At 51.0% G+C, this 23,158-nt stretch overlaps 1 protein-coding gene across 1 annotated transcript in view; it reads right to left on the bottom strand.

The window, feature by feature from the left end:
- Nucleotides 1-3,733: 3,733 nt before the first annotated feature.
- The window catches only part of Mpped1 (metallophosphoesterase domain containing 1), a 66,758-nt gene continuing 47,333 nt past the window's right edge, over nucleotides 3,734-23,158 (bottom strand). The window contains exons 4-7 of the mRNA XM_051189517.1: nucleotides 22,449-22,674; nucleotides 8,591-8,706; nucleotides 6,172-6,285; nucleotides 3,734-4,156 (exon numbers count right to left, since the gene is read on the bottom strand). Of these exons, the coding sequence (XP_051045474.1) occupies nucleotides 4,038-4,156; nucleotides 6,172-6,285; nucleotides 8,591-8,706; nucleotides 22,449-22,674 (575 nt within the window). The 3' untranslated portion in view covers nucleotides 3,734-4,037. The remainder of the gene's footprint in view (nucleotides 4,157-6,171; nucleotides 6,286-8,590; nucleotides 8,707-22,448; nucleotides 22,675-23,158) is intronic.

Raw genomic sequence — 23,158 nt, 5'->3', positions numbered from 1 at the left:
CTCTGGGCCCCAGGTCTGTGAGCCTGGGAGTTAGCTGTGACTCCAGCCTTCAGAGGTGGAGGGAGGAGGACCAAACACCCATTTGCTCTGACAAGTTCTTGTAGGCTGGCTCCTTGCTACTGCCTCAACAGGGCTGCAGGAGGGCACAGCTCAGTAGTAGAGTGCTTGCTTGATGTGTGAAGTGAGAAGGAAGGAAGGTGAGAGGGAAAGAGAGGGGGAGGGGATGGAGGGGGAGGTCCCAGAGACTCTGGTACACTGAAGCAGCTGCTGTGTGATGACACCATACGCAACAGCCTTGGAGGGAAGTCTGTGCCTGCCCAGGAACCCCACTGTGACTCCAATGCATGGGCAGAAGTTGGGGACACCTCCTCAGACTGAACAGGGCTTCAGAGTTAAGGGTCCCAGGGCAGGTCACAGGCTACAGGCTCTTGAGGCCCTGGGCAGGGGACCAGTCAGAGGAAAGGTTTATGGGGAGATTGTTATTGCATGTCTGTCCTTGGCCATTCCTCAGATCTTTTCTGCCCCAAATCCATGGCTTAGTATGTCAATTGTGTCTCAAGAGAGGCTTCTTCTTCATGTCATTTGTCAACTGGACCACAGAAAACCTCCTCTCATGGCCCCAGGTCACCACCTGCTCAGGAGACCCAAACAGGACTATAAGGCTTTTTTCTTACACCCCTTCTTATTTTCACACTCCCTTTCAGTGACTAACATCCCACATCGACTGCCATTCTTGGCTTTCTGTGGCCTTTGTCCTCATCTACCTTTACTAATTCCCTTCTAAATCTGTTACTGCCACCACCAGGATTTCTGTGATCCAAGCCAGGCCCTTGGGGAAGTAAGTGCTAAGGTTGTGGCTGTATCAATAAAGAGCTGGATGAGGGTTACATAGGATGGGTGGAAGGATTGACAAATGGATAACTTGATGGGTGGTGGGTGGATGGATGGAGGGATGGATGGATGGATGGATGGATGGATGGATGGATGGATGAGTGGATAGATGGATGGATGGATGGATGGATGGATAGATGGATGGATGGATGGATGGATGAGTGGAGGGATATCTAAGGGAGTCAGGTGAATTAATGGTTTCATCGGTAGTACATGGTCAGATGAGTATAGAGATTTATGATAGTTTGGTTGGTACATAGATAGGTGGATAATTTTATGGATGGATAGATGGTTAGCTGGCTGACTGAAGGATGGATAAATGGATGGATGGACGTGTGTGTGAGTGTGTGTGTGTGTGTGTGTGTGTGTGTGTGTGTGTATGGATGGTGAATGGTGGGTGGATGGGTAGCTTGCTGGGTGAGTAAATGGATAAACATATGAAAGTATGACCCAGAGGGAAGATAAATAGTTGGATAGATGTATGGCCCTGCATGGACCCCTGAGGCACCTTGAGCAAGCCTGAAGCTGTTGGCTGGAACATCTTGCCCCAGAGTTGTACTGGTTCTCTGTCTGATTTGCTAACACACATCTGCTGGGGAGGAACTAAGCCCGAGAACTATCTTGTCTTTTATTTAAATCTTTAGGCCTTACCTGATTAGTGCAACAGATTGTACCACAGGCACTACAGATAGATGGATGGCTATAAATGGCAGAAATCTTGTAGCCAGGACAGAAGTGCTTTTCTTAGGCAATATGTGAACCTTTTGTCTGCCTAGGGATTGCTGGCCATGTCACTTTTAGTACAAGCCAGCACTTGGGCCACACCATAATGCTTTGTTTAGAAGCCCAGACATCCAATAAAGCACAGGCCCACCCATGATATCATCTCTGCAGCCCCTGCACCCACGGAAGGTGGAGATAAAGCAGAGGGTGTAGTCATGAAGGGGGCTCTTTAGCCTCTAGAATTTGGAGTTCTTCCTCCCTATGCTCCCTCATAACCCAAGGACTCCTGCAAAAAGAACAGCCAGGCAGACTCAGCTTTTTCTTCTTACAAAGACTTTATTGTCTGACATGCTTGACAAAAAATTACAGCCACAATCAAGTTATGCCAAAATGATTGAGGAGCAGGCCGCCATCTTTCAAATCTTGAGGACTTCCAATGAATTTTCTCTTAAAGATAGCTGCCTCCACAGCTTTTCTTCTCCACATAAAAATATGCCATAATCTGAAGATGCCCTAGGAAAAACTTTTTCTTTAAATTTATAGAAACTGCATTGCTGAGACAGCACACAGGAGGTGTGTTTCCTCTGCCCCAAACATGTCATGCATCTGAGGCACAGAAGAGAGATCTTGTAAATGTCCCCACACACCAAGAACCACTTGGCCTAAGTAAGATTCCTGCAGCCCTGTGGCCTGTGGGGCACCACTGTCCTGGCCAGTGTCGGGTACCACAGGCGGCCTGGAAAAGTAGCCTCACCCACAGTGAGCCACGTGAGCCTGGCTCATTCACCTGCAGGGAAAGACTCGGGAGTGGATCTCACAGGATGCTTGGGGTTCTGCGCTCAAAGCCCAGAATTCCTTATGGTCTAAGGGAATATCAACTGAGAATGAATGAGAGCCAGTTTCGAGCAGGACCCTTCACAATTAAACAGTCTTGGCCCACGCCCTGCTTCCCGTAGGCAGAGAACTGTGGTGGTGACAGTGAGGGCTGTGAGGCCAGGAATGAGGTCCAAATCTTGTTGCTGCTCCTTTCATGCTGTGCATCCTCAGGCAGGTGACCTCATCTCTCTGACCTCAGTGGTCTCATCTCTGTAACAGTGTTAGAGGGCCTACCTATGTTGCAGGAATGACTGTAGATAAACCCAAGTTATATGAAGTAAAAGGTACCAGGAGAGCTGGTCCCCAAGGCTTGGGCCAGGCCGAGGAAGCCAGGCCCTTATCTCATAGAAGTTGTAAAACAGCAAGGGTCAGGACAAATAATAGTATTTTTGTGATGTGTTACTAGGAATCAGAGTGAGTGCAAAAATAGTCCACAAAGAACAAATATCAGCATTTTAAATAAAGACAACTTCTGACCCTGCCTGCCCCTGACCCCGGGGCCTGCTGCTCTGTCCCCTGCAGATGGGCTTCCCGAGGCCTAACCCAAGAAAGGCTGCAGCCCCAGATGGTGTTGCCATCAGCATCCAGGGCTGATCTGTTCCTTCGCCACCTCCCGGTGACCGGTGGTACTGACAAGCTCAGCAAACAATCCTCCAAAGGGAAACTCACATCAAGGAATGGTGGATACTAACAGAACCAGGTTAGATTTGGAGGGGCGCGTGCCACACCCATTGGACATGTATGTGATCAGGCACAGGGCCTCAGCCTGCGGAACCCCATGGATGTTGTGATCTACAAAGTCATGTGGTCCCAGGAGATCCAAGGTGGCCTCCACATAGTAAGAAACCAGCAGGCTCTGACCACCCAGAAGAACCAAGCCCCCCAAATCCAGGCTCTGAGCAGAAGCTGGGGCCACTCGGCCATGTCCATGTCAGCAGCAGGGTTCTAAGAAAGAAGAGGGAGTAAGCCAATCCAACTGCTGTAGGCCTGAAGAGGGGCTATGGGAATTCCTGAGATGTCTCTGAATACTCCAAGATCCCTGCATACAAGAAGCAGGCCTATCTCCTTGCCAGGGAAGGCTGTCTGTGCCCAGGCCACACATCCCCCCAGCCTTGGGGCTCACAGCCACAGATGCACTTGGGTAGCAAGACATTTTATATAAAAATTTCCCAAACTCATCCAAGGGCAGCGGCTTCTCAAGGTAGGAGAGTGTTGAACTGAGTGTGGTGATGTTGATGTCATTTTACCGAGCAAAACAGAGCTGTGAGCCTGTGAGGCCCTGAAATGAAGGACAGATGTACACACAGAAAACAGAAGTGAGCATGTTATCCCGATGGGACTGCTCAAGGCCCCAGCTGCAGGTGGCAGAAGGCTGACAGTCAAAGGCAATTTCTTTCATCCCAAGGAGTCTACTCATTGCTGGCTGGTCCCATGGCCAGATGGACTGTCTGGGCTGTTCTGCATGGGAGGAAGTGGGTTAGGGGATCCAGGCTCTCAGCCAGACATACGGAGCTGACATGGGCAGGCAGAGCTGGAGTGGGGAGCAGTCAGGAGTTCCGGGGTGTGGGGAGGTCGATGACTATGGGAGGATTCACGGGCTGATAGTTCACAGTGCACACGGATGCATTCACATAGGTGGTGGTCCCGTCTGCCATGACACCATACCCTGGAAAGTAAGCATAAACCTGTCAGACCAGGATCCGGAGCTATCTAGTTAGTGGCTGTGGGAAGGACATCTGAGGCAAACTACTACAGCTCTCAAAATTGGTGGCCATATCTGTTAAATGGAAATGATAATAGGGTTCTGAACCTACCAAGAGGACCATCTGAGGTCACCACCCATATGCAGTTCTTAGGCCAGTGTTCGTCACAGGAAAAGTACACAATAAGTAAGTTACTGTCATCATCCTCATGTCATCTTCCTCAGAATCAGCATCATCACCATGGTCATCAGTGTTGTTCCCTATGCCCATTGTCAGCATCATCATATCATTCACCTGATTCCCATGGTCTCCAACATCACAGTATCATCAGATGGGATCAGGTGTGTTCAAATGCTGTGTCCATAGGCTGCATTACCATGTCACCATAGCCACCATCACCATCCCATTACTGCCATCATCCCGACATGACCACCACCATTAGCATCACCAAAATCAGCAAATTATCATCATCATCATAAACATTGTCATCATCCCCACCTCTGCCATCATTACCATGACATCATCTCCCAAACCAACAGTATCACCAACACCATCTGTCATCATCATCAACACCACAGCCATCTTTGTCACCACCCCATCACTGCCATTATCCCCATGCCCATGACATCATCATTCCCATGACCATTATCAGCACTATCCCCTGGACTGCATCACTACCATCTTTGTTGCTGTCCCCAGTACTGCCATTATCACCATGACATCAGAATTTTCACAGTGAATGTTCTCCTCTTCAACCCTTTCCCTATCCACATTATCATCACCATCACACCACGACCACCTCAAGACCATTGTCATCAACACCATTGATACTATCGCCCTCATTCTTTTAATCACCATACTTTTATCACTGCCACTAACACCCTCATCATTTCCAAAATTGCCCTGTCATGACATCACTGCCATCCTCACTATCTTCAGGGTCACTACCACTATCATCTTTGTCCCCACTAGCATCACCGAGAGCCTCATCATCTGTTGTTCTCACAATCACCACAGTTATCATTGTCACATTCCTGTCTTCCAATCACACAGCTTCCCCCGCCACCTCTGCTTATTGAACTCTCTTCTAGCTCAGACTGTCTTCACAGCAGAAGGGACACTCTCTCCCCCTTTCTTCTGTGGAGCTCCATTTTGCCTATACAAATGTGTAGGTGCATGGTTTGGGCCATAGACAACCTTACATATGTTGACCCTGTGTGCACACAAGAGGGTCCAAGAAGACAACTACTATTATAGGGTTCATGAGCTGCCCCCACAAGCTCCGGTGCTCTGCCTTTGATTGCCTGTCTGCTGCTCAGCAATCTGGGAGCTTCTCCAGAGACAAGTATGCTGTGTTATCCTGACTGCCAGGGACACCACAGAGATGCTCCGGAAATGGCTAGAGTTTGTTTACTATTACATGTAGGCAATGTGAAAGCCCAGGAGTCATGATCCAACCACAGACAGGGTCAGCAGGCCAGTAAACAGTCCTGGGACAAGTCTTGTCAGTCCCTTTCTCACCTCAAACAGCCACCATGGTTCCTGTCAGAGACTGGACTGTGAGGCCTGGGATAGGCGAGTTAAATGTCTGAGAACAACAGCAGAGTACCCCCCACACCCTGGGTGGTGCATCAGTTGTTGAGATTAGGCTATGGGAAGAATGCCTGAGGATTAAGAAGGTAAGCTGGTGTGCATGGATGGGTGTGCAGGGCAGTGTAGGTGGTAAGGACTGGGAGGTACCTGCCCACAGTGTGGACATCTCTGCCACTCCAGTGAATTCATCTGCCAGCCAGCATCTCACACTCACCAAGGCAGCAAGCATGTGAGGCAGTCTACACATGGACCACAGAAACGGGCTATTTGCTGTAGAAGTCAGGCAAGGAACTAGTGAGCAGAACTTAAGGAAGGCAAGAAAGCCCTCAGAAGGGCCAGTGAGAAGTGCCCCACTGTGAGGTTCCCTCTCTGCCTGCCTACTCACCTTCATGGATGTGGCCAAAAACATGTAGCCGCGGCTGGACTCGCCTCTGGACTGTGTTGAGCAGCTCCACGCAGCCCACACGCTGCATCTTCTTGGGGACCCAGTCAAGAAAGCCTGTTCAGGAAGGCAATGAGGTCACTAACAGGGATAGTGGGCATCTGTTAATACAGACTCGGAGAGACCTGGAGTCCTATGCTACAGCCCCAGCATACCTACTCTCTCCCAATGTAGCAAGTTCCAGAACCGTGCCCTGTGTCTGCCCTTAGAAAGAAGCGCAGTCACATGGCAGCTCCTAGAGGCTCAACCTCCCCTTGTTGACAGGGCGGGCTATGATGAATGACTCCATCATAAGAGCCAAGGGAGGCCAGGCACCTGGACCCAGGTGCATATAACCACTACAGATGTCACCCCATGACTGCTCCAGTAGCCCCAAAGGTTGTTTGTAGCCACCCATTGCAGAGAAGAACTGAGTCCGTGGTACTCCAGTGGCTGGAAGCAGAGCAGAGCTTCCACAGCCTCAGAGGGAGGTTTCCAATTCAGAAACTTGCTCTACAAAACCCCACAGAAGCTGTGGCGTATCTCTGCTGGTAGACTACTTGTCTACCAGGTGTGAAGCTCCGAGGCACTGTAGATGTGATGGCACATGGCTGTGATCCCAGGACAGGGAAGGTGGAAGCAGAAATGTCATGAGTTCAAGGTCATCCTTGGCTATATCAAAAGTTTGAAGCCAGCCTGGGATACATGAGATTGGGTGAAGGGTGCACAGAAGCATGAAGCTAGTTTCCTTGGCAGAGACATGCTCTCATGGTGCCCACTGTGACTGTTGGCCGTCAGCCTCCCGGAGTGGTCCCATGTGGTGGATGTTTATTATCCTTACATGGCTACACATGACTTGAGTGAGCAATCAGGTTGCTGTCGGCCCCTCTCTGTTTGGGTGGGTGAGGCAAGCTATGGAACTGCCAGCAAGGGTTGGAGAGCTTCAACTCAGTGTGCCAGCAAGCTTCACCAGGAGAGGGATGCTGAGACACAAACACAGCCCAGCAGAGGAAAGAGGAGAGGAAGGGGCAGTGAAGGGAGACAGATGCAGGCAAGTGGGTGATGGGGTGGTTTGGGTTTCATGCTAGAGCTAGGTCCTAGTCTCTACAGCTCCTAAACCTTGCACAGACAGGTTCATGTTCCTGTGTCTTGGCTCCTCCAACTGTCAGAAGTGCTGCTGTAGGAACCAGAATCACACAGGCTCATCCTTATGTGACAGAGCAGGCTAAGACAGGGCTGGAGCTTGGGGTGTCTAACTTCCTTCTAACTGTAGTTACCCAACTGCCTTGGGAACTACAGTCTGAAATGAGGTACCTTAGCACCTGCTGGGACACTTGGTACATGGGCATTCCCAAAATGTGTGCAGTGTGCTATGTGACTGGGGCAGGGCATCTGGAAAGCAGAATGCCAAAGGATGTAGTTGGGGAAATGGATGAATGGACAGGTGGGTGAGTGTATGGATAGGTAAATGGATGATTGACAGATGGATAGAGGAATAGATGATAGGAGATGGATAGATGATAAGAGATAACGATTGAGTATGGGTCATGATGGATGGCTGAATAGAGGAAGGATGACAAATGGATGGATTGATAAAATGAATGGAGGGTGGATGATAAACTAATAGAGAATGGATGGAAGGTGGATGGAGGATGGATAGATGAATGGAGGATGGATGGATAGATGATGAATGGATGGATGGATAGATGGATGGATGGATGATGGGTGGGTGGATAGATACATCAGAAGAGTAGAAGGATAGGAAGAGGCAGATATTAGGAATGAGGGAAGAAAAGAAAGGGAAGGAAGGGGAAGAGAACAGGAAATAGGAAGAGGAGAAAGGCCACAGAACCCACACAGCTCAGATTAAACTAAAGAAGGACTTGGCCCATTGGCCTGGGGGCCCTGTGGGAGAGGGGCATAAGCCTGTTCAACATCTTGTGCTGTCCCAGCAGAGGCTTGAACTTCAGGGCATCCTCCACTGAAAGTGGAGTAGGAACAGGTGCCTAGCATTGGAGGGCAGTGAGGAGGCCACAGTAGTCAAGACACAATCCTGGGTGGCCAATAGCATCATCAGAAAAGAGGAAAGAACTGGAGGCAAGTTAGAAGGGAAGGAGAAGGGACCATATGGGGCAGGTTGTAGGGTTCCAGGCAGGAAGCCAGTGGGTCCTAGAAGTAGCAGCAGGTGAGCAACAGCAGCAGCAGCATTGGGCAATGGCAACAACAGCACTGGGGACATTAACTAGGTAAGGGTGGCACCCCAGCAAGTTAGACCTAGCTGACCAACCCAGGGCTTCTTTGGCACAGCCCCAGACACAAGACACTCCATCCTCAAGGCTCCCAGTCCAGCCTTGGCAGGTAAAGCAGAGACCAAAGATCTTACCCAGTGGTGGTCCATGAGTTATGAGGATATCAACACCTTCCGGGATGAGATTCCACTTCTCCAACAATGCCTGACCTCGCGGGAGGTTGAATCCCCATCCATAGAACCAGGGCTGCCTATGAGAGAAGAGGGGCACTTTAGGGAGGGTCTCAAGAGTCTGGCACAGTCAGAGAGAAGGGTACAGGTCTCAGGGCCAAGCAGCCATGAGGACTAACTGGGCACCTGTTAATCAGAATGAATATGGGAATGTCTGAAAGAACAGTGACCAGCTTCTGTCAGGGGAGCCAGACCAAGGTGAGGAGACCCCAGCAGCAGCCAGGAGGTGCAAGTAGCCTCTAATTTGCCTTCCAGCACACACTGCCTGGCTCCTGGGCCCCCACAGCCTCTCGTGTACCCAAAGTTGCCACCTGAATCTTGCCCAACATGGCTGACATCACTGGCTGTGAATCCAAGGGCTTTACACTGTGAGCAGCTACCAATATGACTACTTAGGATTCCCGGGAGTTCCACAGAACCCCATGTAAGAACTCCCAGCCCTGTCCTCGTAGACTCTGAGATGGAAGACTGAGGTCTTTGCAGGGTATTTCAGAGGAAGGGAAGGTACCCAGGCAACACAGGGCCAGTGGAGCTGTCACTCTCAGACCTAGATCTGCTGTTCTGGACAAGCCGGCAGTGCTGGACCTGGGCATATGAAGGGCGGGTGGTCACCCTGGGTCACTTGGGGATCAAATGTCCTTTTGTCTCAGTGCCAGGGCAGATAAATGCCGTGTGAATGGTTCTAGGGCCCTCTGGCCACTGTGGTTAGAACACTGTGCTCTGTCACTGTGATCAGGACACTAAACAGACCTAGTACCCTGAGTCATAGCCAGCACCTCAAAGCTGAGGCTGGCTCCTCATCACACCGGCCTCCAGGAAAGCTTGCCAGAGACAGGCAGCACACACCAGCCACCCCCACCCAGTCCTGACTCTTAAGTCCCAGGAATTTAGAGGTAGCTGTGGCTCTGCCTGATTCCTCTGCTCATTGGAATGGGTTCCACAGCCTCCCCTGGAGGAGGTGGCCCTGTCCCTGGGCTGGAGGTCATGATTCTCACTAAGATAGATAAGAGGAGAACTAGGGATCAAGGCCAGGTACAGAATGGCCACCTGTCCCACAAGATCCCCACACCTGGCAGTGTCTGCCTGGGACAGTGGTTAGACTGGGATTGGCCATTAGAAGAGCAGCACAGGGCAGAGGTGGCCCTGTCAGATGCCTCTTCCCTCAGACCTGCTCCTGTCCATCTGTAGAAAGCTATGTATTCTGAAAGAAAATGACACACATGCACATGCGTGCACACACGTGCGCGCGCACACACACAACATGCACATACATGTTCATGCATGCACGCACACACACACACTTTACACACAGCTTCTAGGGTACCCTGGAGTCAAACTGACTGAGGTTAGAATGGTCCACCATTTGCCACCCATGTGACCTTGAACAAGGGGTGAGTTTTAAGAGAGTTGGGTTGACCATGGCTGACAAACACCCGGCTCCTCCAAAGCTCTGCCTGGAGTTCTCAGACATGGAGGCAGCACTGTCTGCTCAGCACTGGGAACTCAGTGCTCTGCCGTGACACCACCATCCTCATCCCCTCCGATACCATCACCTCCACTACCTGTCACACCCACATCACCGTCCCTGTCACCACCATCAGCTCCACTATAGCCCTTGCCATTGTTACTTACACCTTCCCCTCATCTTGACCATCTCTGTCACCATTTCCATCCATATTACCACCTCCACCGCCACCATCGTCACCACCATTACCTCCACAAATCATCACCAGTATCTCCACCTCCACCATCATCCTCAGCTACGTCACCACCATCACCTTCATCATCATTTCTCATTAAAGCCATATTACTAACATCACCACCAATATCACTCCCCCATCACTCTACTACTGCCATCATCGCCATCAAATCCATCACCATGACTGCCCCTAAAAGCCCCCCACAAAGCCTGGGTATGAAGCTTTATATAGGGGAGGGTTTTTAAATTGCATTTTTGATGGCTGGCAAGAGCATTTCTAAAGGGGAAGCAGGATAGGAGACCTCAGAGAACCTAAGAGCAAGAAGGGGAACTCCAGCTGGTAGAGTTATACATAGACACACACACACACACAAGTCACACGCGTGGTCATGAGGTAAGGGTCCTTTTCTGCCATGACCCTGGCTGGCACCAGCAGCCCCTCTCTATGGATCCCAAGGGCTATGCAATTTCTGAATCACTGTCCAGACTCTCAGAACTGTGTAGCTGAAGGGATAGGTGGGGTTCTAAAAGGTCACGGGAGCCTCAAAACCACTCAGCGCCCTGCCAGCACCCAGAACAGGAAACAGTGTATGACTGACTGGTGCTGTCTTCCAAACACAGGATTCCGTTTTCAAAAATCTAATCAAATATTTACAGGGCAGGATAAGGCCTCGTCCCTACAGAGAAGAGGTACCCAGTTAGTGTTAGTTTTCTGAACCGCTGTGGGGGTAGCTTTTAGAAGCACAGCAGATAGCCCATGGACCCCAGAAGCCAGCCCAGGCCACCCCTGCCTGCCGCTTCCCCTCACCCAGAACCACTGAGTCTTGTCCTGGAGGGAAAACTGGACACTGACTCTCATGGGAATCCCAGAGGAGCCATTCCACACTCCAGGACCACACAACACTCAGGGGCAGCAGTCAGCAGGACCTCAGCTCTTGGAAGCCTGGGGGTTGCCTGTCCCTCTCTGACAGGTTGGAATGTCATCCAAGCAGGGTCACCATGCATCTGCCCCAAACTGGCTCTTCACCTCTCCCAGGCTGGACCCTTAAGGCCAGCTGCTGTGTCCTGCTGAGAGCAAAATGGAGGAAGGAGGGGCTGACAAAAGTATGGCTGGAGACTTCAGGGGAATATCTGCACACAGGCCATTGTCTACCGTTAGCATTGGGGAGCAGAGGGAGGCATAGCCTGCAGGGAAATTTCTGGAAAATATTTCTGAGGTGGTTCCAGTAAGGGTTTTCCCTGGGCGGTGGGCAGGGCTGGGTGGCTTGTGCCAGTTATCGAGGTCTTTGGATTACCAGAACCCAGACACAGCAACCACGGGTTGCTACTGACTCAGGAGACTAAGGAGGGACCATCTCCAGTGTATATAAGTCTGCACTGGAGCCTCCTGGGGTGCTGTTTGGAGGTGCACTGACCCTCTGTATCCAGTGAAGCCTAGCACTGTGAACACCACAGAGACCAGCTCTCTGTATGGCTGCATGGTATTTCCCACGAAGGACACACACACACAGCCCTGGCCCTCACAGCCATCTGCCTTTGGAATACCACCCACTAATGCTCAAGCCATGACACTGAGATGACCAAGAGCCCTTGGACCAGCTTCCATCACAACCTAACACCTGGGCCTGGTGCCACCTCCCCTTGCCACTGGCCTCACCATCCAAGGCCCATCTGATGGGTGGCCCATCAGAATTCTGACTGAGCCGAAGACAGCTTTATGTCCTGAATCTCTGTCTTTCTGTTCTAAAGTAACCATTGGAATAATTTTCTTACAGAATGATAGTTGCCATGACAACCAGAGCAAATTTTCCTTTTCTGAAACAGATGTCTCATTTAGTTGAAAATTAGAATGTGAGCAAACCCATGGGAAAAATTAATTCAAACTTTAACAGAGCGCTGAATACAACGTAATCTCTCTGAGGTTAACCCCTTAACAGCTTTTCTGTGTGCTTCTGCTAACCTTCAGATCAAGCCTAATTAGGCCCGCTTAGCCAATATAAATGACCTCCTCATGGCCTATCATTACGGGGTCCCCCTGAAGCGTGAGGTTGGGTTCCCAGATACTGATGGGCTGCCAACACTCATCTACAGCAAACAGCTGAAGCAGTCTGCTCTGTTTCTGCTTCCCCAGGACAGGCATTCAATCCTGGTGTGGGCATGTTCCCTGGGGTTCAGCTGAGGTAGAGGGACCCCTGGCTGAAGCCCCCTTTCCCAGGCCTAGAGTGCAGGACAGTGCTCCTGAACACTGAGGAGGAACCACAGAGGGGCAGCTCAGGGGGCTTTCAGTCTTCACACCTATCCAGGGAGGTGTCTGCCACGATGGCTCCCACAGACACAGAAGTTGGGGTGCAGAGCCATATCTGCCACAGGAGTGCTAATTCTTATTTCCTCCTCTTGAGGCTGCCTGTCTCACCTTCCCCTGGCCAGCTCAGAATACAATAGTTACTTAGGCGCCTCCCAGCCTAGAGGCTGGGACAGCCATTGGCGAGCTGTTAAAAAGCCTGCTAGATCCCACCTCTACCAGGCCAACTCATCTGTACAATGTCCCCATCAGCCTGCCTTAACACAGGCTTTCCTAAGCCACTCCCAAGGGGCCATCCACAGCCACAGCTCATTAGTGTCTCAGATGAAGCTGCCAGTCCTCACCAGCCTCAGTCACTCCTCAGAGCCCCTACCTAACACCCCAGCCAGGCTGTTACCCCCTTTTGCAGCAGAAAAACAAAACAGGGATAGGATGAAAGCTCCCAAGCCCAGAATCTCAACTGCACAGTGTAGCTTTCCCATGTACTGGGGATATCACCTCCTACCATGGGAGACACTTAAGTCAGCTGTCCCCTCTATATCCTGGGTACTGGCATGCTGAAGCCAGAGGCTGAGGGAAGTGGATAGGTAGCAGGCAGTATGGCCTGAGGCTGCTGAGAGTGGACAAGGCCCTACCAGTGTCCAGAAGTCTGTCACTCATGCACCTTGCTGGGGCCACAACCGCAGTCAGCAAGTCAGCAGCAGAGAATGTAGAGCTGCAGAGTGGATCCCTTGTCATTCCTAATTAATTTCCCCACCCTTCCAATATGCGGAATCGCTCATCTTTTGTTTTGTTGGGACTCTGTGCAGAGATAGCAGATGATTCGTCTCAGACGTTAATCTTGAGTGGGAGAGTGAGCGGGTGCACAGCAGCCTGCTTGAGAGGACAGAGGCGACAAGCAGTGGCCCAGGAAGAAAGATAGACGATAAGGACAGGGAAAGGGGAAGAAAATTTATCTGTGTGTGTGTGTGTGTGTGTGTGTCCCCTTAGGAGTGCACCTCCCTAGTCCACCTGTGCATGTGTGCAAATATATGAATAGATCATGAGTGTGCTTGTGTATGTGTGCATGTGTATACTTGAGAGTGTACTCCTATCAATTTTAATGTGTGACTGTGTGCCTATTTGCACATCCCTAGTCCAGCTGTGCATGTGGACACATGAGTGTGTTTGTATGCATATGTGTGTACATGTCTGTATAATATGAATGTGTATGCAGGCTTGTATATTTATTGAATATATGTATATGTGTAGGCCTGTGTGTGTGTTGAATGTGCACATGTGCACAGATATGTACAGTCAGCTCAGTAGAGTTCAGAAGCCACGGACTGTCTTTCGCTGTCTCAGATACCATCATAGACACAGTGTACCAGGTCTGGAATGCTGAGTCCCAGTAAGAGGAGAGAGAAGGGGTGAGGAACAGTGGACCCCTCACAGATAACAGGCAGGGTCTCACAGATAACAGCTGTGTCATGTACTGCTGGCCCCGTGTGGCTATCACAGGTTGCCCTTGTTTCCCTGGGGAGAACTTAAGCCTAGCCAGTCATGTAGACAGCTCTCTGAACAGACAGGTGGCCCCTGGCTGCATGTGGGCTGCAGACAATAACATACATTACTAAGGTGGCCCCACTGACCACCCCCAGGGCTCAGTGCTCAGCAGCTGCCTCACCTCTCATTTGCAGGATAAGACTCAGCCATAGGAGGGGCATAGATACAGAAGCTGAAGCCTCAGTTATAGGAGGGACAGGGATGCAGGAGCTGAAGCCTCAACCACAGGCATGGATATAGGAGGTGAACATCTCCCATTCTGCTGTCCACAAGGGCCACCAGAGGGCAGGCTAATGTCACTAGCACCAGCTGAAGCTATCACCCTGCCTGAGCAGAGCAACCACACACCTGCCTCCTCCCAGGGCTGAGATCACAGGTCAGTCCCTCAGCATCTCTGCATATCCCCAGCTCATCCATGACACAAGATGGCATAGTCACAAGACACAGATCAAATGGAATAGTTCACAGGGAAGCCACCAAGTACTAGCCTGGATGCTGTGAAGGCCACCCGAAGATGCAAGACAGTCCAAGACAAATGCTGTGTGGGGACTCAACATTAGTAAGACAGCAAGAGACTACAACCCCACAGAAGGGGACGGAACAGGTGTGTGACGTACTTTCTTCAAGATGGGCCCCGAGGGCTTCAATACATAGTGGAACACAAAACCTTCACCCTGGCACAGTGCAGGGTCCTCTATCTGAGACTCCAGAGTCCAGTCCTGCAGCAATGGGTCCCCAGCCCACAGTCAGAATGTCCCAAGCCAAGACAGCAGCATAAGGTGGTGCCTCCAGGCACACTCACAGACTGGGGTAGGCACGCCCCTCTGAAAACATCACTAAACCAGGCAACACCCTAAACTGTGCTGTGCACCAAGCAGGGCTATGCTCTCACTGTGGCTATCCTGAGGGCACCAGCTTCCCTCCCTGGCCCAGCTCCCCTTGACCTTCCTCCATAGCAAGTCACCTTGCTTCCCGAGTCCCAGTACCTTCTGTGAAACGAGGGGCAGGTGGGGACTTCACTAACTGTCTTGGGGATTGTGATAAGACAGACACACACCCCTGCCACATCAGCAGGCTTCTTTGAGCACCACCACAGACAGACAAGTTTCCAGGGCTGCTCCATTCCTGCCCTAGGCTGTGCAGCAGGCCTACTTAACCATACAAAGTAGAATAGGACATAAAAGATAGCATGAGTGTCCACCCAGTGCCTATTCCCAGAGGCTACCAGGTACTCGCTGCCCAGTGCCTGAATTAAGGAATGCTATCTGTGGCTATCGGGTATGTAAAAGCAACCCTTGTTATCCCTGACCCCAACACTGGGTGGCCACAGCCAGCGGCATGATGAGACACCAACTGTGTGCCAGGCAACGTCTGTATCTGGCCTTTTTGAATTCTAAGGGCAAGGGGACTCCTTGTGTCACCTTCTCACAAAGCCAAGGTTCCAGCCACTGCCACACTGCTGACCCTTACACACCAGGCTGGGTTCTCAGTCCAGCCTCCGCAGAGTGCCCAGCTGGCCCCTGAGGCCCTCACTCCTACAGGCAAGACAAGTTCCCTCTTTAGGCCTCAGGGTCCAACCCTGATGGGAGGCAGCCCAGCCAAGCACAGAATCCTGCCTGAGCCCAGTCTCCCAGGCGCAGGCCCAGCAGCCGCTTCCCAAAGTTCGGTATCTCAGCAGGTTTAGATCCCTTCTTTCAAAATACCAGAAGTAATTAGAGCAGATGGGCCTGCTGCGTGCCAACTTCACTCTCTCCCTCACTCCTTTCTCTCTCTCTCTTTTTAAAAATCAAGGCTGTTTTTAGTTAAACGAGAACAAAAAATGCATCCAAAACCCATAAATGAATAGGATATATATGCAGTATTAAAAAAAAAAAAGCAGGATTTTGCAAAAACTGACTCCGTCCTCTTCCTACAGTTAGTTCTGCCCCAGAGCCACTCTGGGTGATGAACACATGCCCAGCTGCAGCTGAGGGGACTAGCAACAGTCCCATGAAGTCACTGTGTGCCCTAGAGGGAGGCTGGTTTTCCCTAGATTTGTGCCCCTTCTTCACCTTCCAGATGTTGGAGGAGGGCAGGCCCAGGTTGAGGGCACAGAGAAGTGGGCATCTGGCCTTCGGTCTGGGGGCACTAGGAAAAGTGGGCAGTGTGGTGAGGCAGGAGGTAGCACTGTCTGGCCATGGTGTTCAGAGTCCGGCATGGAATAGCCTCGGGAATGAGGAGTTGGTGATGTAGGCCTGAGATGAAGCTGCAGAAAGATACATACATGGGCAAGCAGGCCAGGAAGGGGTTGCACTGACTCCCCACTGCATAGACTCTTTGCACCTGCACATTCATCCATTGGAAAAACATTTATCAACATAAGCCAGGTGCTGTTTCAGATTCTGAAGTTAGAAATAGAGTGATTATGTGTGAAAGCGGCCCCTGATCTCAAATGTCCCAGTAAGCAGGGGGTAACATTGAAGAAACAGGACACTCCTGTCCTGTTCTGAATGGGCATGGAGGGGGTGCAGAAGCAGACTCAGGCCCTTGTGGAGTCAAGGTGGCAGAGCAGGGCACACATTTTCCTTTTCATGGTGCCTGCAAATGGGTGTCCACAAGGAAAAACACAATGTAGGGACCACACACACACACACACACACACACACACCACCACCACCACCACCACCACCACCACCACCACCACCAAGAACCACCATGCCATTCTCAGCAGCTCCAGTGCCCAAGCTTGAGAAGCTGGCAGTAAGGTTCTGGGAGGATGAGAGAAAAATCTCTGTGACCAAGGGTGGAAGGGGCAGGGACTGGGGTGGGGCTGGGGGGTGATCCCATCAGCAGGACAGGAAGCACTTGCCAGGATGAGAAGTGCAGACATTTGATCACACCAGAATCCAGGGCTTCTGCTCATCCCATGGCTCTGTGAGTGAGGAGAAGGCAGATCAGGAAGATGGAAGGCAATCTGAAAGGTGTCTAGTGACCTAGGACTCGTGCCCTACTCAGAGCACACCAAGACTCTCTAGGAAGCAGTTAGAAAGAGAAAACAAACAAGGCTGGCCAGGGGGGACAACCCGGTGATAAGGGAACTTCCCTAGCATGTGTGAGATTCGGGATTTCATCCCCACATCACCCAAACCAACAAAAGACAGACTACCCCCACCCCCCAAATAATTGTCTAGGCAAACGATATAAGCACCTCAGAAAATGGAATGTAGGCAGCCAGAAACCATGGAGAGATTCCAAGCCTCACCTCAGCACCAGCTCCCACCCAAGAGTAAAGCCTAAAGCCTTATGGTACCAAGAGTTGGCAGAGGTACAGGTAAGTGACTGCTGGCTGGGGACATCACTTGGCAAACTGACTTTGCTGAAGAGAAGGGAGAGGTAAGGAAATGACTGGGGTGAAGTGCTTGTGAAAATGTGAGGACTAGAGTTTGGATCCCCAGCAGTCACATAAAAGCAGGAGCGTGGGTGGCTCCATCCCTTCTGCTCGCATCCCTTGTACAAGCAGAACAGCTCTTGTTAAAGCCACAGGGGCTCTCACACTGCAGTCCTGCATATGAAAGTTTTCCCATCTTGGTGACAACCTGTGTATCACCCTTACCCCATGCTGTGTGGTCCACCCCAAACCCCTGTTAACATAACCATGCCTCTGAATGCCACATATCAGCCAATGTGTCCAGGGAGGAAGAAGCAATAACCCTGCCACCTGAGTACTGGTTAGTTTTAATCATCGACTTGACAAAGTCATCTGGGAAGGGACACTCAGTGAGGGACTGGCCGGTTTGGGGCATGTCAATAACCATCAGTCAGTCTGTCCCACCATGAGCTGCTCTGGGGGTAGCTGACCAGTGCCCAGAGTGTGTCACCTCAAACCTCAGGACACAGCTGAGGAGATTTCATTCCACACATATCACCCAGGTCTAGGTAGAGTCCATAGCTAGGCCAGGAGTTTCTTAAGCTATGGACACACTTTTAAGGGCTGGTTTTTACCACTTCTATGTGTGTGGCTTCTAGCATCCCCAGGCACCAGTCACTGAGTGTCCCTTCTCCACCAAGAGACCTGGAAGGGTAAAGCCCAACCCTGTATCCTGTGACTCATCACACTGTCACATTTACTGGCCAGACATGGGCCTCAGGAAGGTTCCACAACTGGGCCAATGCTTCTGCAACTCAGTGGCAGGACTGGAACCTGACTCCTAGGTGACAGAGCCAGCTCACCAGGGCAGGAACACTGTCAAGATGCACAAAGACCTTACTAGCAGGGACATGATGGCTTCCCCCGGAACCTCCTGAGACAGGGGATAGAGGAGAGGGGTCACCTGTAACCCACAGGTGAACATACCTCAGCAGTGACACAGCTTCCTGGTAAGCATGCCTCTGTGTACCCACATGCACAGAAGGGGGCATAAAGCTCTCCTACAAAAGGGCCACAGGGAGGCGGTGCGCCCCAACCATCCATCTGTCTCAGTATTGTAGTGGTCCTCAAGCCATCCCCCCTCCCTAGAGGGACATTGGTTCCTAGTAGCTTGGGGGAAAGCATGGCAGGGCTGCCTGCCAAGGACCCAGGCTTCTCATCCTGTGGTTTCTGTCTCTTGCTGTGACCCTACTCTGGACCTGAAAGTAATGCTATAGTGCCCACTTGCCTGGCACTCTCTCCAGCCTCGGGGCCTTTGATTATGACAAACCACACCCTTCCCCACCTCCTTAACTCTGTGATCTCTTCAGTTCCAAGCTCTCTCCATGAGTACTTTTCCCAGATCCCAACTCCCAGGCCTTCTTCCTGAATCAGGGGACAGCTGTTGACTGCCATTTGTCACTAGGGCAAGAACCCAGGACAGCAGTGTCTACAATAGTTGAGTTCCTACCAAGCCCATGGGGGCTTCATGGGTGCCAGGCTCTCATGGATGACTCGATGCATTTACTGATAAACCAGGAGGAGTCTCAGGCCTTCATGTCCCCTGAGGCACCCCAGTAGTGCTTAGGAAAGTGCTGCATGGTCTCAACTGCAGAAAGGACAGAGTTCACCAGGAGCTGGACAGGAACCTGGGGTATCTATGTCTTGGTAACCCTGGCTGAACCATGTGGCTACCTGAACATCTTCTAGCCCATCTCTAAAATGGGGATGGTGGCTAGCCTAACCCCATTCTGAGGTTGTCCCCTTGGTCATGAGTTACAAGAACCATGCATGATCCACTGATGGTATCTCCCCTGTCCCTTCATCCAGATACCCTGCTATAATGCAGTGGCATCATCTTCCCATGACATAGTGGTACCAGAGAGGCTGCCTGGAGTGGTGGTGCCTTGATTTTCACAGTCTGTGTGTAAGGCACACTGGCAGAGACCCAGTTTCCCCAGCATGCAAGTCCCAGAGTGGAGGGGACAGCTCTCAGGACTTATTATGTGGCACCACCAAAGCAAATCCAAGCAATCAGCTCCCATCAGTGAAACAGCCAGTTTATCAGGCTGTGTGGCACCTCCTGCCATCTGCTCCCAGCCCCAACTGGCCTCAAGGAAATGGGCAGAACCCTGAACACAGAATGGCCTTGGGACTGTCAGCAGGCAAAGGAAAGCCTAGTACATAAGCACAGCCAGGCTGAGAAGTACACAAGTCACATCTCCTTTAGTCCCAGTTCTAAAGCTCATTCCAACAGTAAGTACCCTGGATTCCACCATGCCCTTTCAGAGTACAGCTATGCAGCTTACCCCCCCCCCATTCATTTACTCTGCTGGCCAGCCTGTGCTCCCACTGACACAGGTCTGGGGTCAAGAAGAAAGGGCCCCTTGATCTCTGAGCCTGGGGGAAGCCAGGGACTAAAGAGGCCAGTGATGTCCTTATTGAAAGCCACATGGGGCCACTGGTGGTCAGAATTCAAAGCAACTGGACAATAGCTGAACAGGCAGCTGGCCTCACCCAAGCTTTATCCTCACAGCCAGTTCAGTGATGAGGTGTGACTTTCTTTGGACAGAGGACCACACAGCTAGGAAATCCTAGTGTTGAGTCACCCAGCTGGTTATCAGGAGGCTTTGATAAGCCTGGCTGCTGAGTGGAGTGACCCTGAGAGCCCTGTCCATATCCCTTATTCCCCTCACCCTCATTACTAGACCATTCAGGAAGAGCATCCCTAGTACAAGCAAATAAAACAGGTCTCCATTCTCTACGCACTTATGACAACAGCCATGGGCACAGGAGAACCCTCTGACACCTTATAGCCACCCACTGGAGGAGGGCATACTGCCCCCATTCTGTAAGAAAGTGAACCAAGTCATAGAGAGATCATTCAGTGATACCCAGGGTCATGCACCCTACAAAATGTGAGGTTAAAATTAAATTCAATTATTTAGTTCGTAAAACATGCCTCTAATCTTTACAATACCTTTCTTAAGGTGGGATGTGTGTGTGTGGGGTGTGTGTGTGTGTGTATGTGTGTGAGTGTGTGTGGTGTCCATGTGTGGTGTGTGTGTAGTATTGTGTATGTATAGTGTGTGTTGTGTATGTATGTGGTATGTGTGTGTGTGTGTGTAGTATGTGTGTGTGGCATGTGTGTGATATATGTGTATGTATAGTGTGTGGTGTGTGTGAGATATGTGTGTATGTATAATGTGTGTGGTATGTGAATGTATAGTGTATGTCTGGTGTGTGTGTGTGTGGTGTGTATGTATAGTGTGTGTGGTGTATGTGTGTGGTATGTGTGTATATGTGTGGTGTGTGTGTAGTATGTATGTGTGTGTAGTACATGTATGTGGTATGTGTGTGTACTATGTGTGTATGTATAGTGTGTGTGTGTGTGTGTGTGTGTGTGTGTGTGTGTGGTGTGGGGGGGACACATTGTAAACCACAGAGCAAAGATCCAGTCCTGACTCTTGACCTCACACAGAGCCTCACCTCTTGCTCTGCTGACCCCTCCACACCTTTGCCCTGCCCAGACTGTGCCAGCCTCAGGACTGAAGCCTTTGCTCACACCTCACAGTATGTGTACTGATGAGCTGCTGCGTGAGCAGGCTTCTCCAGACTTATCCCCACGACCTGCCAGAAAGCCTTACTTCCTTGCCCTTGGTTTAAGTCTCCCACATCCTTGAGTCTCCAAAGAACCTTCACAGACACCAGCAGAGTACATCAAGCCCTTGAGCATCACAAGCCCCGGGCAGAGACAGCCCCCTCCTGGAGAATGGGTCCGGCTGGCACCTCCCTTCTCTCCTGGGTTTCTCTCCTGAGATTTCTAAGATCCACACAGGTCTTTAACTCACCTCAGCCTCAAATCACTAGGGGGCATCAAACACACATCCCAGGGTTTCCCAGATGTGCTGCTTGCATGGCTCCTCATTCTGCAGGCACCTGTGTCCCCAGTCAGTGCCTCTGCGAGTCCTTGTCCTTCCCCAAGGCTGGGGTCATTCATCTTCCCTGGGGAGCTTCCCCTCACCCAGACAGCACTTCAAACCCTATGGCCACTAAAGGGCCAATAGATCTGACTACTTGTAGAAAGTGGGTAACAAATCAGACCCAAGAGAGTGATGTGGAGGTTTTGATTCATGGACCAATGGCATGATGCCACAGCCAATAACAGCATCCCCACCATCTTCACCACCTGATATCATCACTACCACCATCCCCGTCACTACCAACCTCATAACCACCATCACCAACATCACCATAACCATTATCACCATCGTCATCCTCATTGCTGCCATTAGGATGTCATCATAAACAATATCATTATTATTACTTATAATCAATCCCCTTATAGACAATACCATTGTCACAGACACACTGACCATCACAAAGACAATCTGGACCCATGGTCACCTTGAGCACCACCCAACCAGTTGAGCTCTGAGAGAAAGCCCAGTCAGTCAGTCACTGTGTCTTCCCCACACAGGAAAGGGCATGGGGAATCCATCTGAAGATGCCTTTCTTTAGTTAGGTGGGTCAAACCTCCTCCCCACAGCCATGCCATTCTGTGGGAGGACAAAAGATAGTCAGAAAGGGGAAATTCCCCTAGTGCTAGAGGCCCATGTTTGATGTTTGAAAGCCAGGAAGCTCCTCCCCTGCCTGTTTGTGTCACCATAAAATGTCCTTTCTCTCTTTGAGTATAAGGCACCTTTGAGTGTAATGGCACCTGCCTGTATGTAAAACAGTATTCCAAATGGGGAAACTGAGGCCCATGGGTGGCAGTGGTGCCTGAGATCAGACAGAGAATGACAAAATTAAATCCCAGATCCACACTCACCACGGGGAACCGTAGATCCTAAAGCCACGCACGGTGACCTCTGAATCCTGCAGGTAGATGCAGTTGGTCAGCAGTGACTGCACATTCTCATAGTTCTCCGGCTTCAGCTTGGACACGGATGGGAAGTAATAAAAGTCCTGCTTGATGAGGTCAGCCATGAACTCCTGGTCGAAGGTCAGCTCGTGGTTGCCCGCAATCACGATCTTGTACTCATAGGGCAGGCTGCCTGTGGGATGCACACACACAGAGTAGGCTGCTGGTGGCCCTTCTGGAAGCCACAGAGCCACCAAAGGGAGCGAGCTAGGGACAGCCAATGTGATCCCCCAGCAGGGACATACACTGCCACATCCTGTGCTCTGTATCAGAGGAGGCAGCAGCCCCTGGCTCTGCCTGCCAAGACCTCTACTGACCATCAGTCTTGAGCACAAGGGAAGGGTCCTCCCCAGTACCTAAGCTGCAGGGTGCCAGCCTCACCCTCTGTTTCCAAGCTACCACCACCACATCCTCTGGCTGTCTCTATCTTGGGCTCCTCAGCCTACACATCACAACAGACATTGCAAGTTCTTTGTAGAGCCCTATTCAGACCTTCAGAGATGCTACACTCAGGGAACACTCCAACTGTCCAGCAGCACTGACTTGGAATTCACAGTCAAAACAAGGTCCAGGAATACCTGACCTTTTGAACACTATGGTGTGATGTCATCTGCAAA

Source organism: Phodopus roborovskii, unplaced genomic scaffold, assembly GCF_943737965.1.
Source record: "Phodopus roborovskii unplaced genomic scaffold, PHOROB, whole genome shotgun sequence".
Lineage (NCBI taxonomy): Eukaryota > Metazoa > Chordata > Mammalia > Rodentia > Cricetidae > Phodopus > Phodopus roborovskii.
This window is presented reverse-complemented; position numbering and strand designations above follow the sequence as displayed.